General features: G+C 35.5%; 1 protein-coding gene across 3 annotated transcripts; it reads left to right on the forward strand.

Annotated features, from left to right (window-relative positions):
* The first annotated feature begins 1,201 nt into the window (after window positions 1-1,201).
* Window positions 1,202-14,187, forward strand: LOC141830668 (pre-mRNA-processing factor 39-1-like). Of its 3 annotated transcripts, none has more exons than XM_074718084.1 (15): window positions 1,202-1,509; window positions 1,635-1,722; window positions 2,516-2,931; window positions 3,066-3,172; window positions 3,817-4,046; window positions 4,263-4,430; window positions 4,839-5,199; window positions 5,692-5,835; window positions 6,730-6,882; window positions 6,961-7,077; window positions 7,793-7,873; window positions 7,953-8,102; window positions 10,998-11,288; window positions 12,472-12,576; window positions 13,634-14,187. In XM_074718084.1, the coding sequence occupies exons 3-15, from the start codon at window positions 2,517-2,519 to the stop codon at window positions 13,736-13,738; spliced, it is 2,427 nt and encodes an 808-aa protein (XP_074574185.1). In that variant the 5' UTR covers window positions 1,202-1,509; window positions 1,635-1,722; window position 2,516; the 3' UTR covers window positions 13,739-14,187. The 3 variants fall into 3 exon arrangements, with proteins under 3 accessions (XP_074574185.1, XP_074574184.1, XP_074574186.1); XM_074718083.1 differs by having other exon boundaries at window positions 1,638-1,722; XM_074718085.1 differs by having other exon boundaries at window positions 1,205-1,509; window positions 1,638-1,722; window positions 13,661-14,187.
* The last annotated feature ends 2,852 nt before the right edge of the window (window positions 14,188-17,039 follow it).

Below are 17,039 nucleotides of genomic sequence, written 5' to 3' on the forward strand. Positions count from 1 at the left end.
AAGCTGGCCGGAACTGCCTCGGCCCCACGAGAGGACCTGCACGATCGACGATGGCGCACAGGATTCCTCGTCGGTGTGGCTCCACAATAGAGGTCCGGCGGCGGAAACGCCCTCAGCAGCGGTGGACAGGTAGCGGAAAGAGCGGAGGGAGGAGATGGAGCGGAAGAGAGCAGCCATTTCGGGGGGACGGCTGGTTGGCTGACATAGGGTTAAGACTTAAGAGAGGTTTTCAACCGCGGTCGTAAAAATATCCTAACTTTACAAATTTAATTTTTTTTCATAAAAGAGGTATTATGGAACGGAGGGTTGGCTACATTAATTCTGAAACGGCGGGTTGGCTACATTAATTCACTAAAAGAGGTATGACTTTTAAGATTTTATATGTTGGCTACTTGGCTCCATATTTTCTTTTGCACTTCATATGATTTTAAAAGTGGTTGTTTAGGTCACAATATGTAGCCGCTTAACCTATTCTGAAACGGAAATAAAGAATTGCACAACATATTAGGTATGTGGATTCCTTTTTAGTGGTTTGATTTGCTGTTATGATGTTTTTGACTTTGTAAGCTGTGTATGTGTTTTTTTATTATATTTCTGATATAAATTGATGGTTTATCAGCCCTATGTCTAAGGATTTTGATGTGTATTTGGACAGGGACATTATGTATACCTCTTATACCCCCAATTTACTGGGGAGATTCTGTCCGTTTTGATATTAGGAGAGGATAAGAGATAGTTGACTAAGTGATCTGCATTTTGAGTGATATGTATTTTTGGATTTTCGGATTAGGATCTTTTCCTCCCGCACATTTACTTTTTTTTTTTAAAAAAAATATTGATTCCTCTATACTGTACATTGTAAAAAAAATTTTATTAGCCCTCGTCAAAAATTATTTCTGGATCCACCCCTGATTGAGGATCGAACTGTATTTGACAACCCGGATGTCCTATACCACGGATGGCTATTTGAGTTGTAATTGGTGATATTTGAATTCGAGTGGGCTTTAGATTTGAACCGGACCAAAATCGGGCTCGATTTAGTCAAGTTCTAGCGAACCGGTGTACAGTTCGTCGATTCATTTCGGTTCGATAAATTAGGGTTCCAGTTGTTAACTTAAAATCCGCCGAGTGCTCGCTATCTCGCTCGCGTTTCCTTCTCCTCCCTCGCGATCTCGCCACCACGCTGCTCGCCGGTTGGTCGTGCATCTGTCGGCCGCTCTCTCGGCTGCCGCAGCAGCCCCCCGTCGCTCTCTGTCCCTGCAGTCGGCTCGTCGCATCGCAGCAGCTCCGGTCGCCGACGCCTTTTGCAGTAACGTCGACCGTATGCCGCCCCTGCGGTCAGCGGTCGCGCCGACGTTTGCAGTTGCTTCCGGAAATCCTGCAGCCGCTGCCCGGTTCACTCACTCCAGAGCAGTTGTAGCCCTTGTCACTCTCCGTTATCTCCGAGCGTGAAAAGAAGCAGACTTCCCTCATTTCCCGGTTCTTGCGCTCATCGAGGAGCGACAGCACGTTAGGCCTCTTCCTTTTCTTCTATCGTGTCGCAGAGTTGTCGTTAACGTAGTTTTGGTGCTGCTGTAATTTGTATTCCTGGGTATTTTGTTTTGTAACGATTGATGTTTTTTTTTCATCTCTAGCAGTTTCGGCTAAAGTGATCATCGGTGGCAGCAAGGAGGCACTCTTTCTGCACTTTGGTGTTTGATCGGAAAATCACAGCGCGACCTGGTAGGTTCTTATGCCTTCTTTTATGGCTGGTGAAATCATTGGAATAGGCCGCCTAAGGAAAGGGGTATTGGTTGTAGGTGGTATTGGTGTTTAGTGGATTTCAATTGTGATAGGTGGGTTTTAAATGGATGTGGTGGTCCTTATGTTTCTTGTAGGTTGTTAAGTTAGCGAATACTTGATGGAAGAGGGTCAGAGGGAGAGGATAGTGCATTGAGGATCAAACTTTAAGGGTGAGAGGTTGGGGTTTAAAAAAGAGAAAATAATTAGTGGGCTTGAGAGTTGAGGGCTCAAGAGGGTGGTGGTTAGCTTGAATTAGGTCAGAGTTGAAATTGATATGCTGATTCTCACAGGGAACCCCGAGATACCCTTATTATCCTTTTGATGGTTGCCAGTTTCTATGTTCATATGTCATGTTAGCTGTAATGCATGCTTTAGCTGCAATGCATCATGATTATTTATGCTAAACTAGTATAATGGGCACAGTTTTGATTGTAGTGTAGCTTTTAACACTGTTGTTCTAAGTGTTAGAAAATTTATGCTTGTTTGTGATACACTGTCATATACCATATCGGTTTGGTTGTCTTCCCAACACACCTCATGGTGCAACAGTTGGTCTGTTCCTTGATTTAGAAGGATCTGCATTTTTTTCTTCTGTTGGTGTGATAATTATTGACAACTGATTGTGTCTGTATTTTATAATAGAATCAAACCAAGATCTTCTAGCATGCATGTGAATTTACTTTTTTTTCCTGCTTTTTCTTCCTACAATTGAGCATATAAGCTGCCATTTCAGGATGGAAAATAGTCAACCCTTACTGTATCAAGCATCTGCTGCCACAGATACTTCAACTCATGTTTCATCTGAACACATTTTAACAACCTCGGACAGTGCGCTTGGTGTTGAAAACTCTGATCCTGTTTCTGCAGCGCCATTGACCAATTCTTCTATTACTGATGGTGGTAGCTCCTATGAAAACAATCCAAGTTTGATGCCAGAAAATGTTCCAGTTGATTCTGTAGCTGATGTGCACACTGAAAGCACCATCAGCAAAGAAAATAAGGCAGAAGCCTCAACGCATGCAGTTGGTTATGGTTCAGTTAATGGAAGCATCAATGAAATGGTAAATTATCAAGCTGTTGGAGCCATTGAGAATGGAGTTATGTCAGGTGACACTGGTGGAGCTGCCATTGAGCACGTGTACGGAGATGGTACATGTTTCCATCTTTGTGCTGATGAGAACATCTTCATTTCCTTTTCCTTTTATCCTAAAAAGATTTTATGTCATTTTTTGCGCTTCATTTTTTTTATCATCTTGATATGTTGTTTTCTCCAAATTATACAGTGGTGTATTCAGCTGAGGAGGAAAGGTTATGGAATTTGGTTCAGGTGAATTGTTTAGATTTCAATGCATGGACATCACTTATTGATGAAACAGAGAAAGTTGCTGAGGTACTTTTAAGGAGCTTATCCTCTCTAGATGCTAAGCACATATCTTTTTGAATTCAATCCAAGTAATTTTAAGTGTTCACGGCTTGGTAGCTAGCTTCATGTTGGTAAAACTGTACTTGTTTGGTTCAAAGCTTGGATAAGGAAGATCTCTTGGAATTATTTCTTATCTAATGAAGAGGAGTGAGTTACTTTTTAAATTAATGTTTGGGAGCTAATATGTACAAGTTACTGTATTAGATTTAGTCTACATGGGCTCAAATTAGTCAAATAAAGTTTTTTAACCGCACAACTTAGCTCCATATGCAGTTCAAGTGGGAACTTATCAATGCCAGTTTGGAAACTATCAAGCATCACGATATAGAATTTAATTTACATGATTATATGATTTGATCACCACAACAAATTTATAAGCCATATGAGTTTATTTTGTTTAAAAATAATTCTCTTTTGTCCTTGGCTTTTAGAGTTTTTGATTTATAGAATTGTCTTTATTTGCACCAATCAGTACTATGTATTTTAGGATTGAGCATTTAAGTTTCAAGTTTTTAAAATCTTTAGTTGAATTTACTTGTCTTTTCTAGTTTTGCATTTAAGTTCCCTTCTATTTTATGAGTTCAACTAAAATGGATCTTATCTATGTGCAGAATGACATTATCAAAATTCGAAAAGTTTATGATGCATTCTTGGCTGAATTTCCCCTATGTTATGGATACTGGAAGAAATATGCTGATCATGAGGGGCGTTTGGACAGTATGAATAAAGTGGTGGAGGTGTATGAACGAGCTGTTCTAGCAGTAACCTACTCTGTTGAAATTTGGCTGCATTACTGTACTTTTGCAATTTCAACATATGAAGATCCTGATATTATCCGAAGGTAGCCAATATTGTCTATTAGCTTGTCATTGAAACCCTTGCATTTCATGAGACCCTTTTGCGAAAGTTAGCCTTTCTCCTTTGTAATTGTGTGCCTCAACTTGGTACCGGTTTCCCTTTAGGTTTGGTTATAATATATTCAATTTCTCTTTTTTTTAGTATGAACTTATATCTTAGTCATCTAGTAACTTGTTACATGTGTATGCTCATCTTTCAGGCTGTTTGAACGTGGACTGGCATATGTTGGCACTGATTATCTGTCATACCAGTTGTGGGATGAGTACATTAGATATGAGGAGTCTCATCAGGCATGGAGTAATCTGGCCATGATTTATACCAGAATTTTGGAGAATCCAATTCAACAACTAGATCGCTATTTTAACTGGTAATTCAACTAGGGTATTTACCATTCTACTTGTTTGCTGGAATCATCTTTTTTTATCGGCACACTGACTTTTTTTGATTCACCTTTTACACATAACTGATTCCTGTGATATCTCCTAATCTTATTTTGCTAAACTCTGTACTAAACCTAACCAATGCATTTCATGAATAATTGTTAAAGATCTGATCTTTGGTGATATAATTTCTACAAAACTTAAATTTTTGTTGGAAATTTTGGGAAGAGATGACTCTGATGCTGTCTTTATTGGCACTGTTGGTGAATTGATAAATAATTATTTGAGAGATTTTGGAGAATGTTCTATCAATTTTGCATTCCCATTCAATGATTATATAGCCCCTGGTTTTTTTGTCCTTCTAACTGCTATTAATTTTAAAACTTAATCTACAGCTTTAAAGAGCTGGCATCCACTCATCCTCTGTCCGAAATACGTACGGCTGAGGAAGCTGCTATTGGGATTTCCACTTTGGATTCTAGCTTGGAATCTCTTCATGGTGAAGTTCATGACGATGTAGTAGAACAATCTTCTAAACCCGTAAGTGCAGGTTTAACAGAAGCTGAGGAGTTGGAGAAGTATATTGCTATTAGGGAAGAGATGTATACGAAAGCTAAAGAGTTCGATTCTAAGATCATTGGTTTTGAAACAGCTATCAGAAGGCCATACTTCCATGTCAGGCCTCTCGATGATATAGAGCTTGAAAATTGGCACAATTATCTTGATTTTATCGAGAGAGGAGATGATTTCAACAAGGTATATAGTCTCTTTTGTCTCTTGTAATTGTTGCTAGATGTTTTTGATACTTTTCCAGTTCCACTTGGAATGATTTTGAACTTACAGCTCAGTCATATTGGCTGAGTATGCTTTAATGGCTAGTATGTTTGATGAAGCTACCTTATAAAATGGGGTATTGAACTGAGGATAAAGCGTGGGCATAATGTTTGGTTTCTATGAGGCTAAGTACTTCAAACTCTTATTTGTCAGTTGATGTTCTGGGTTCATCAGGTGTTGATCAAATATCTGTTTTTAAAATTCAAATCTCATACATGCAGGTGTTTGCTTATTGCTTATCCCTTAACCATCTATGTGTCAGTCAAGGTTGGTCCCTCCTTACATATGAGGGGCCTCCCTGATCAGCTAATGGAGTATTTCTGTCACTTCTCTTTGTGTTTAGATCATGCCTTACTCCTATATCTAATTAAGCTTCACCTTTTGTGCTTGTATCTTATACATGTAATATTTCAGGTTGTTAAGTTGTACGAAAGATGTTTAATTGCTTGCGCAAATTATCCGGAGCTTTGGATCCGCTATGTTCTATGCATGGAAGCAAGTGGAAGCATGGAACTTGCCTATAATGCTCTTGCTAGGGCAACTCAAGTCTTTGTTAAGGTATTTGTACTCTTGATTTTACACTTAAACTTATATCTACGGAGCTAATGATTATTTTTACTACAGACTTGGTTGAAGTGCATGGTGCATTTCTAAACATGAAAATTTTCTTTATTCTTCTTTTTTGGGTGTGCGCGTTCATGCATCTAAATGTTTGTATTTGTGTGGCCCATAAGTATCTTCTGCATAATGTGATGTGCCTTTTACATTCTTACCTGCTAAATCATACTCAATTTATTTATATAGCCATTTTGGTAAATTAATCTGCTCTACACGAGTGGCACTTTTATGACAGGGGATTTAATGTTTGTTTCAAAACTGCAAAATGAAGTTATCTGTTAATTTAATTTATGCGCATGTTGTTTTGTGATTGAATTCTTCAAGGACACCATTTGACTGTCAGCACTTGACTTAAAAATGGGAATATGAAAAATCTTGTTAAACTATGACTTGGAATTTTCAAATAAAATTATACAAAATCAAATGTGTGATACTATTATGACTTTATGAGACCAGTACATGCGAGTGGCATTTTTATAGCAGGGGATTTAATGTTTGTTTCAAAACTGCAAAATGAAGTTTTCTGTTAATTTAATTTATGTGCATGTTTTTTTGCGATTGAATTCTTCAAGGACACCATTTGACTGTCAGCACTAGACTTAAAAATGGGAATATGAAAAATCTTGTTAAACTATGACTTGGAATTTTCAAATAAAATTACACAAAACCAAATGTGTGACGCATATGAAAAGGTCTTTGTTGTTTAATTTTCTAACATAAACTGCAAGTGAAGATAAACTGGATTACTATCCATTCCTATGCTCTATTAATATATTTAACTTTTTTAGTAGAAAATATAGTGAATTAGTGATCATACTAATTTATTTTTGACAGAAACAACCTGAGATTCATCTATTCGCTGCTAGATTCAAGGAACTAAGTGCTGATATTGACGGAGCTCGCACCACATATCAGTTTCTTTACTCTGAAGTTTCTCCTGGTTTGTTGGAACCTATTGTGAAACATGCAAATATGGAATATCGATTGGTACTTGAGAATTTACCTGAAGCATGATATTTTAATCATATCAATATTGTTAACTTACAATTGGATGTCTGCTTACAGGGTGAGAAAGAGGCAGCTTTCTCTATTTATGAGAGAGCTATAAATGCTGAACAGGAGAAAGAGCATTCTCAGCTGCTACCATTGTTGCTTATTCAATACTCACGCTTTCTTTATTTGGTAAGGGACTCACTTCATATGATGAATCACTCGTGAATCTGAGTTGGTCAGAAGGAGCAAATTTTAATTAGTTTATGGGAAAGACTCATGTAAGCAGGAGGAGCTACAGTGCAAATCTTTTCTTTCTGTTCCAATAGCCTTATGATTGGTTGTATGTAGTACACTTGTAATTAAAGACAATTTGTGCATATTTTAAGTAATTTTTTGTCTCATATTTTATACCATCATAACAAACCATGTATGCCCCAACTATCTGATGTTATCTCTCGGTTTGACTCTATACAAAGTCATATCACTATTAGTATCTAAATTGCCTAAATCACATTCAAATCAATTTTAGTTATATTAACTAAAATTTTCTTTGGCCTATATATTTGCCCCTTAAATTCTAATTGATTTTTTTACTATGGATTTTACTTCCATTGATCATATGATCCTATAATATCCACACTTGCGTTCTCCATCCAGCTGTACCAATTCCATTGATTATGCTGCCTGGGTCTTGGGATTGTGATGTCTTATGTCTAGATTTCAATATTGAAAACCATGATTGAATGTATTTGAACATGTTCATTTTTTTCCTATCCAGCCGATAGCAATTCCACTGTTTATGCTGCTTGGGACTTGGGATTGTGATATCTCATGTCTAGATTTCAATGTTTAAAACCATGATTGAATGAATTTGAACATGTTCATTAAGTACCTCTTTCTGTAGGTTGTTGGTGATGCAGAGAAGGCAAAGGAGGTTCTATCTGGACATCTTGAAAATATGCAATTATCACGATCAGTTCTTGAGGTTTATTTATAGAGTTTATTCAGATACAACTCTTTAGTTTGTCAATTGTGTCAAGGATTTGTCAATTTTGAATGTACAGGCTGTCATCCACCTAGAGTCAATACAGTCATTGCCAAAGCGTGTTGATTACTTGGATTCATTGGTGGAGAAATTTATTATGCCAAATCCTGGTAATTCTAATCTTGCTAGTGCCATTGACAGAGAAGAGATATCATGCATCTTTTTAGAGGTAATGGTTACTTTAACATAATTAAGCTTTTCATTCAGCTAATGAGTGGATAACTAGAACAGTGTATATATGCACATATATGCATATATACATACAGTGTGTTTATGTCATATTGGCTCTACTTGGGTTATACAGAGTGAAACCTGATGTATTTGTATGATTTACCTAAAAGCATGGCACCAAATAAAAGTATCATCAGTGGTGCTGGAAACCTGGATTTCTGAAGATCTAGTACTTTTGGATATAATGGTTGTCTATCAGCCTAGGTTGTAGGTAATATAGATTATGTTAAATTGAATATATGGAATCCTCTCCCATCTACTTTTCTTCATGTCTCCTCTCTCTACTCTACTCTGTCTCTACCTGGTCTTGCAGTACCAATATTTCAGTATTTTGCTGATAAATGTATGTTTAATAATTGCAATGTTTAATATCTGGATAATTTTTGGGTAAATATGAGAATTTTTCTGGTTCACATTTAATTATAAAACAACATGCAATACCAATTAGGTAAAACCAACAATGTTCAATCTTGTTTGAGAAGACAACTAAGCTGAGTCGAGGTTAAAATGAATCAAGCGTTTGAAATGATTGTTCAAGCTTGGATTGATTTCTTTTTTATGAGCTTAAGAAAGTTCAAGCTTGGTTTGAGCTTGATTTATTTAGATGTTATCGAGCTCTCAATTCAAGTTTGTTTGAAACTTTTATATTTTAAGCTTGTTTGGTTGGATATTGAACTTGATAATATAAATTTATTTATTTATTTTAAAACTTTTTTTTTATTTAACATGTTGATAAGAGTTTTATTAACGAACATAGTTCACAAATATTATTCACGAATGCTATTAACGAGTTGAACACATATGTTCAAGGTTGCTTGTTTAATTTAATGAGTTGTTCAAGCTTATTTATTTAATTGATCTTGTGTGTATTGAACAAACATAAATAAGCTTTTACTAAGCTAAACACCAAGCTTGTTCACGAACATTCAGTTCATTTACAATCCTATGCCTAACAGGTGAAACATAGTTCTGGCCTTTGTTTTTTCTCAACCACCCTTCCTGCTCACTGATATCACATGCTGGCACTCTCTTACTGAGATTTCCACCCTAGGTTTTCCCTTTGATATTCAACAGTCTCCAGTTGTTTTTAGTTTGATGTGAGTTTTAGTATTGGCACTGTCACAGAATGGTTTGTTGTACCTGCCTTGTTGATACAAAATGGTATTGAAAACCATAGTTTTTATGATAAGTCTGGGCTGCAAATTATACATAAAAGTTTGATGAATTTACATAATCTTTTTCCTGATAATTTATAAATTTAAGGGGCTTGTTGATAGCTTGATTGATTGTGTCAGTTGAGGGGTGGATCTTACAGTGAATCTAACTACTACTAAATGAAGATTTTGCTAATCTACAAAGGTTAGTGTGTATAGATCCCTCTAACAGATCAGAGCATGTGAATGAAACATATTTCTACAACTGTTGAGTGTAGGACATTTTCATACCCTACTGTAGATTCACTATTCAATGTTTTGATCTTTGTGTGCTTATTAAATATTGTGTTCTTTCTTTGATGATTCCCGTTCCATTCCCCTTCATCCACTTGCTGACCAATGAAAATATGGAGTGCTGTGTTTATGGGTTAGAATCTTGTTCTGCCACAAAAAATTGGTGATGCACCATTCTATGTGCACACTGACACAAGGAACAATGTTGAACTGATGACACCAAGTCGGAGATGGACAAGCAAGTCTGATAATGTAGAAGTCTCCTGCAAGGTGAAAAAATTTAGCAAGCCAATGAAATTTGTAGAACCTAACAAAGCAACACCAGGAGCTATTTGCTTTAAACAAATAATAGTTTCACTTTATCAAAATGTACCAAGCCATTTTCAAGGAAGATCTTTCTGAAAGGCACTTGTGATTGCTCATGTAGACTTTCAAGTGTTCACGTATGACTGCATATAGACTTGAAAGTCCTCAATTGAAGAAAATGAGTTTTAGAGAGATAAATACATTCATATCATATTATCTAAAAACATCAACCAAGTTACAAAAGGTCCAACTAAAGAAAGGGAAAGTATGAGGAAACAATGGAATCATGGAATTCTAGCTCAAAACACTTACAATGATGACAAAACATAGTTGGAAAACATGTTGAAGAATCAGTCTATCACACAAAAAAGAGTGTGCCACATACAATAATATCGAGCACCCCAAATAGGGAATAGACTCACATTCAATGTGGTGTGTGAACATCTCGGGGCCAAGACTAATAAAAGATGATTCAAATGCAAAATTTGGAACTAAAAAGCATAAGCTACAACCAATAATCAAAGGCCCAAAGACACTCTAAAACTTAAAATAGAAAAACCAAGCCTTAAAAATACTGAGGGGGAAAAAAGATCCATTGCACATTCACAATTAGAAACTACAAATGCATGAAACTGAGAGAATATCAAAATATTATCAAAGAACTGGGAAAAAACTAGACAAGATTTATAAATTTTAAAATGTAAATTAGTATGTGGGTTGAAGACATAGGAGGGTGTCATGAAGATTGATTGATGGGAGGCGGCCAGCATGTGGTATTATTGTAATTTGAGTTCTGTTGCAAAAATAGTTGTTTGAACACATCAATGTCCAATCATGGATAATTAATTTGTGGGCGATAAGGGCATACTTTCATTTGCTCACCTTCTTTTTACCCTTTCACAAGAAATGTTTTCATCCATTTGTTTTAATATTCTTTTTAAAATTAAATTCAGTGTGTGGTAGAAGCATTTTTTTTTCTTTTTTCTTGCCTATGCATACTCATTTTATTTTCTGTTATAATGTAACTTTATTACATTTGTTTCTATGTTTCTAATGTTTAATGTCAAACTTCTCTTTAGTTTTTGGATCTCTTTGGAGACGCACAGTCAATTAAAAAAGCCTCCAATCGGCATGCTATTCTTTTTTTACGTCAAAAGGGCATGGTGGTTTCAAAAAAAAGGCATGCCGAAGATTTCCTTGCCTCAGACAATGCTAAGATGGCAAAGAACTTCCATGAACCAGGTCAGTCAGCATTGGGGGCCTATACAAATGTTCATAGTCAGTGGCCAGCTGGCTATGGACAATCAACTCCTGCTTGGCCAACGGCCACCCAGCCACAGACCCAGTGGAATCCTGGATATTCATCACATGTAAGTAATATATGTGTATTACCTGTTTTGTGAAATCAGGTGTTTTATTCTTGGTCCTGCATCTTTGGATGACAATAATGCCACTAATTCTTAAATTCTTCAAGTTTTGGTTCCATTAGTTTCCTTTTTGTCTGGTTATATCTTATGTCCTTTTTGAAGTTTAATGTCATAAACTTGATGGTATCAGAATATATCATATCCAAAGGTATTAAAAGGCAGATGCAGGTCGCAGTTGGCCCTCTACATTGAGCCTAGGTGGGCTTCCATTGCCTAGCACTTTGGTGCGCCAAAAACCAAAGTGGGCGCCTAAGCTGTTCTTATTAAAATAGGAAAGAAAAAAATGAGTTAAGAATGACTAGTATTGTTGCATATGTATAATAATTGTATCCTTGTCTTTCATAATCCAAACAACTTTAAAATTAGAATAAACAACCTATAATCAATTAATACACATTAAATCCATAAAAATAATGAAATATTTCATATTTCACATTACAACCAAAATATAATAATTGTAACAAAACATAAAATTCAATAATTCGTAGTTATTAATCCAAACTGTAAGAAAATACATAGTTTATAATTAGTATCATGTTATAAAAAGATTTTTAATATTTTTTCCTTTGAGCCATTTGGATTGCTTAGGAGGATGCCTGATCACTTTCTAAAAGCACCACTTAGCTACTAGTTGAAGTGGCTCTTTGCCAAACCACCCAGTCGGCACCTTGGTTGCTTTCTAAAACTATGATTGTATTCATATTATTTTTCTTTATGGAGCTAAAGGTCCGTAAACCAAGTACTTCCAAAATCAACCATGTGTTACATTCTTCACCTATGTAACCATTTTTGTTACTTGGACTTGATATGACTATCCAACATGAAAGTTTCTAAAATCTTTTGCATGTGATTATTATTTGAGCTGTCGTCTATTGGAATATAAAAGGCTATATGAACAATTCTAGTACATCTCATCCAAAACAGGAATTGGCAACTTGTTATTTATGTTTTGCCAATTCTCTCTTGTTTTAGTCAAATAATTTTCAAACGCTTATTATCATAAGGCATGACTTAATTATTTAAATTTGAGTTGCCTTTTCGGGGATTCTTTTTTTGTTATTAGTTAATGCTATGAGCCTTTTTCTCTCTTCTACATTGACTTGTCTCACAAGGATTGAAATTTCAGGCTGGATATGCTGCATATGGAAGTTATGCAAATTCTGGCCAGCCACAAGTTGCTACATCAGCTCCTCCGAGTGCTGCTTATGGTGCTTATCCACCAACGTACCAGGTACAGGTTCTTGATCACTTGTTTTTTTGGAAAATAGTTTTTAGATTGTTTATAATTATAGAAAAGTACATCATTTCCGATCATTTTAATGCTTATGATTGTTGGAAAAGGAACAGTTTCTATTTTCATTTCAAAAATTTCATAATATTTTTTTCTTGGTTGGGCGTGGGGGTTCAACATTTTCTGTTTGAAAAAAAAAATCCATATGCAGAACAATAGCTGCTAATTTGTTCCTCTTTTCAATTTCTAGCTTTTGTTGGTAAACAGAAACTGGAAATAGAAAATTGGAAAGTTTCCATGAAGCAAAAAAAAAAAAACCCTCCTAGGCATTTGTGATACTTTTTCTGACCTTTATTGCTTATTATACTCTTTTGTTTGCCATTTGCTTCCTGGAAAATGTTCTAGAATATGGGAGCAAGTATTCTTTTTTCCCTTCAAAATGATAAGATTTCTGGAAGTATCTATGATGTTCATGCTTTGCGTAGTGTGCATTGACAATCCTTATCTCTTTGATTTGTATTTCAAAGCTTTAGCTTTATGCTACCTTTTACTGCCTTTGGCTTTTCTTGAAACTAAAGCCCCAGTAATTTCTTTTTTGTTTCAATTTTTATAATTTGTCTTGTATGCTTCTATGCTTACTTTTCAAAACCTTTCATCTATGCTTTCTTATCTCAAAATTATTAAAAGACATTGTTATACATTCTTACTTTCAAATTAGTATTTTGCAGTAGAAAGGTGCAAGTTGAATTCTTTCCATTCTTGCTTGATGAGAGGTGCAATAGTTCACTGCTGGGTAGATGGTGACAAGTTTTACTTGAAATTGGTGGCATCTCCATTCTTATGTGTTTTGACTTTTTAGTTCGTGTAGGAATAAGTAGATCATCTTGTGTGTTTTGACTTTTATTGTAGTTTGATGTTTGATCGCGGGATGGGAAAGAATCTGATTAGTAGTAGGGATCTGTCAAGTAATTTTTACAAGGCGTATTTTTTAGATCTCTATTAATTTGTTGGTCCAAATTCCTGAAGAAAAAAAAAATTCTAATCTTTTATTGTGAAGGCTTATCCTCAACTGGGTTATGCGCAGCCATCGACAGCGCCAGTAGCACCGGGATTTCCTCCTCAGCCAGTAGCAGCCCCACAGTCGTATTATGGCAGCTATTGATGACATGGTGTTTTTGCTGCCATTGTATGCGTAGAAATAGAACACCATCGATCGCAGTTGGATTTTAATCGCCATATGGACATAGTATTTGGTGGAAGGCAGGCTTTGTGAAAGCAAGAAGAATTAAGCAGCCTCTGTTCCTTGTCGCTCTCACTTAACACTTTTCTGCTTCAATCCTCATCGCTTCCTCCTACCTGGTAACTAATCTTCATACAGAGAAGTTAGATGGCAGTGCTAGGCATCTAGGAGAGGTGGTTGCTGCATCTCCTATCTCTTGTTTGTCGCTGTAAACAGGGTGTTTTTGTCGCTGTAGTAGTGGTTATGTAATTTTGTGTAACGTCGATGAGTAGTCTATGTTAGCAACTCTTGATATGCAAAAGCAGTAGCAATTATATGCTAACTCTACTATCCCATTCTTCTCATGATTATATTGAGCTTAAGTAGGTTTTTATCTGTGTTCATATCTGCAACAACGGTCATTCTGTGTTCATACCGGAGTTGATCACAAAAATTGATGCATTTACTTCAACGATATTGGTCCATGTGACTGCATCATCTGCCCGCCTCCACAAGACAATGATCTTGCATGAAAATGACACTAGCAGATGGACAGCAAATGCCAACGTTCATACGACAAGGATTTTGCATGAAAAGGGCATCATTCAGTGGATGGATAACAAATACCGTGAAACCCTACCCAAACTATATAGCCACGGATCAAAGATATCAAAGCATTTGATGTCACTCTCACTGCAACTATAACTTGCTTATCCTTGATAACTAATTACCATTTTGTGTCCATATATTCAGGAGTTGATAGATCAATATAATGTAATCCTAGAACATTCTCTCAAATCTACTTTATGTAATGTTTTTTTTTTTTTCAAATTTAATGTAATGATCATCGGTATTAAGGTGTATCACTCGTCATAAGGTAAATCTTTGAACTCGGGACTTAGTGTTTCGGCTTATCGTAAGATAAATCTTCGAGCTCGGGACTCGATGTTCCAGCTTATCGTAAAGTAAAATTTTGAGCTTGGGGCTCGGTGCTTCGGCATGTCGTAAGAAAAATCTTCGTGCTCGGGGCTCGGTATTCCGATCTGTCGTAAGGTAAATCTTCGAGTTCGGGGCTCAGTTTGAAAGAGAAAAATTTATATTAAATAATCACAAAATGTATGTAACTAGGTGATAGTGCATGTTGATGAATCTTTAATAAAGGGCAAAAATTCAAGATTTTTTTTTCATCAAACGATGTCATACTTTAATTTTTAATCAAAATGATACTCCGTTCTCATGTAAAATGACATAACTATCCTCTAGTGTTGTTCTAATTATTATATTATTTAAATCCTGAATCGATCAAGCGTGTTGTAGCAGCTGCGAAATTATAGTTGATACAATATGTGTAACAGTTATAGTATCGTAGCTGATACAACTATAACAATTGTAGTTTATAGTCGTAATAGTTACGATTTCGTAGATGCTACAACTATAATAGTTGTAGTAGTTATGAAACCATAGCCGCTACAACATAGAAAATAATCTTAAATAAAAGGATTAAAATTCTTTAGAATCTCTGAAAAATCTTTAAATGATGTTTTTGGGTATAAGATTGAGTTGTTATGGATTATACCTAATAACAAATATAGATCTCTGAACGAGTTTCGATTTGATATATTGCGCATTTCATGGTTTAATTTGAGATAAAAGTTATACCTTCTTAAACTTATTTAACATTCACAGTTGTAACAGTTACAGTTTCGTAGCTGCTATCATTGTATGACAGCTCAGTTGCAATAGTTATAAAATCATAGCTGCTACATTATATAGTAATTATGATATCATAACTGCTATAATGCGTCTCCGGTTCAAAATTTAAATGGGAAATGGGAAATAATAGAGAAATGATATGCAGCATGAAAAAATGCAACATGAAACTAACATGACATAACTGCAGTATATGGATGTGGTGCATGCCGTGTGTCATGTTGATTTCATGCTGGATATCATTATAGTATAGTGGAGAGTAGTTGAGTAATTGTGCATATGTGATGCCTTTTTTGATAAAAAAAATCAACCTCGATGATTCCAAAAATGAAAGACGGCCTTTGATTTTTGTTCAAAAATTATTATGTTGACAAGCAAGTATTCTACTGAGTATTTTATTGAATTGGCATGCCACATGGATACCACATGTTTTTAACAATTTATAGATGGAAAGTTAATGGATGCATATTAGATTTTATGGCAAACTAGCAATGTTACAGTGATTAAATTGTTTTTAAGAAATGTGTTAAATTTTAAAAATGTCTAAAGATTATGTTATATTTATTTATTATTAGTCTTATATTTGACGGTAGGAGAAACACTTTAAAACTCATGGATAACATTATTGCTTAATGGCATTTCGTTTCAATGGAAATATTTTCATTAAGATAGTTTTTCTAGGTAGATTTGCTAGGAGAGTAAATTAAGATCTAGGTAGATCAACTAGGCAATTTGGCTTATAAGAGATAGGAGGTCTTGGAGATTCAAGTGGTTTAGGTCTTGATAACCCGATCGATCGATCTATGGAGTGAGCAAGCGAGACTAGTTAGTTAGTTTAGGTGCCAAGACAAATGACATAACTCAATTAGTTCCATCAAGCATGAAAGGTTGGTAGGTTTGGTCAAGAAAGTTGGGTGAGCTAATAGGTCCAAGAGCATTGAGCAAGTGAGCTAAGCGATCCAAGAGAATTGGCCTATCCAGGTGGTCCATTGAGTTGAGCAAGATGGGCTAGCATAAGAGGTCGAATCAGTTTAGATAGGCCTAACAATTTAGGTGATCTAGTTTGAGTGAGCAATCTAGGTTGTCTAAGCAAGCCAATCAATTTAATAGATTCTAGGCGATTGAGTGATATAAGTGGGTTGTGTAAGCTAAGTGAGTTTGGGCAATTTGAGAGGGCCAAATAGACCAAAAGATCTAGGTTGATTGTAGAATCTAGTATTTAGTCAATCTTAAAAACTATGACATTTTTTAAAATCGTATACTCAACTTTTACAAATGCTTAAATTGTGCACCATACTTTTATATTTATCAAATCATTCATCTTTTTTTTTTTTAAAATACCCCTTCATTTATACACGTGCTTGTCGATTCATCTGAACCACTTAAGCACATTAAAATCTTAAAAAATGAGAGCATATTTTATAGAGTTTTGAAATTACTATTTGTCTCCTTGGATTTTTTTTTAAAAAAAACTCACAATGTGCTAAATAGGTTGAACCAAAATCAATTAAAATCAATTGACATAATCACAACG

Source organism: Curcuma longa, chromosome 6, assembly GCF_044706935.1.
Source record: "Curcuma longa cultivar G26 ecotype Majalengka, Jawa Barat chromosome 6, ITB_CL_G26_1.1, whole genome shotgun sequence".
NCBI lineage: Eukaryota > Viridiplantae > Streptophyta > Magnoliopsida > Zingiberales > Zingiberaceae > Curcuma > Curcuma longa.

What these genes read in the sequence shown, in the direction of transcription:
- LOC141830668 (XM_074718084.1), top strand. Translation starts at nt 2,517, where the DNA reads ATGGAAAATAGTCAACCCTTACTGTATCAAGCATCTGCTGCCACAGAT. An exon ending in AAACAGAGAAAGTTGCTGAG is followed by an intron (nt 3,173 to 3,816) that starts GTACTTTTAAGG and finishes ATCTATGTGCAG; the next exon opens with AATGACATTATCAAAATTCG. An exon ending in CAAATATGGAATATCGATTG is followed by an intron (nt 6,883 to 6,960) that starts GTACTTGAGAAT and finishes GTCTGCTTACAG; the next exon opens with GGTGAGAAAGAGGCAGCTTT.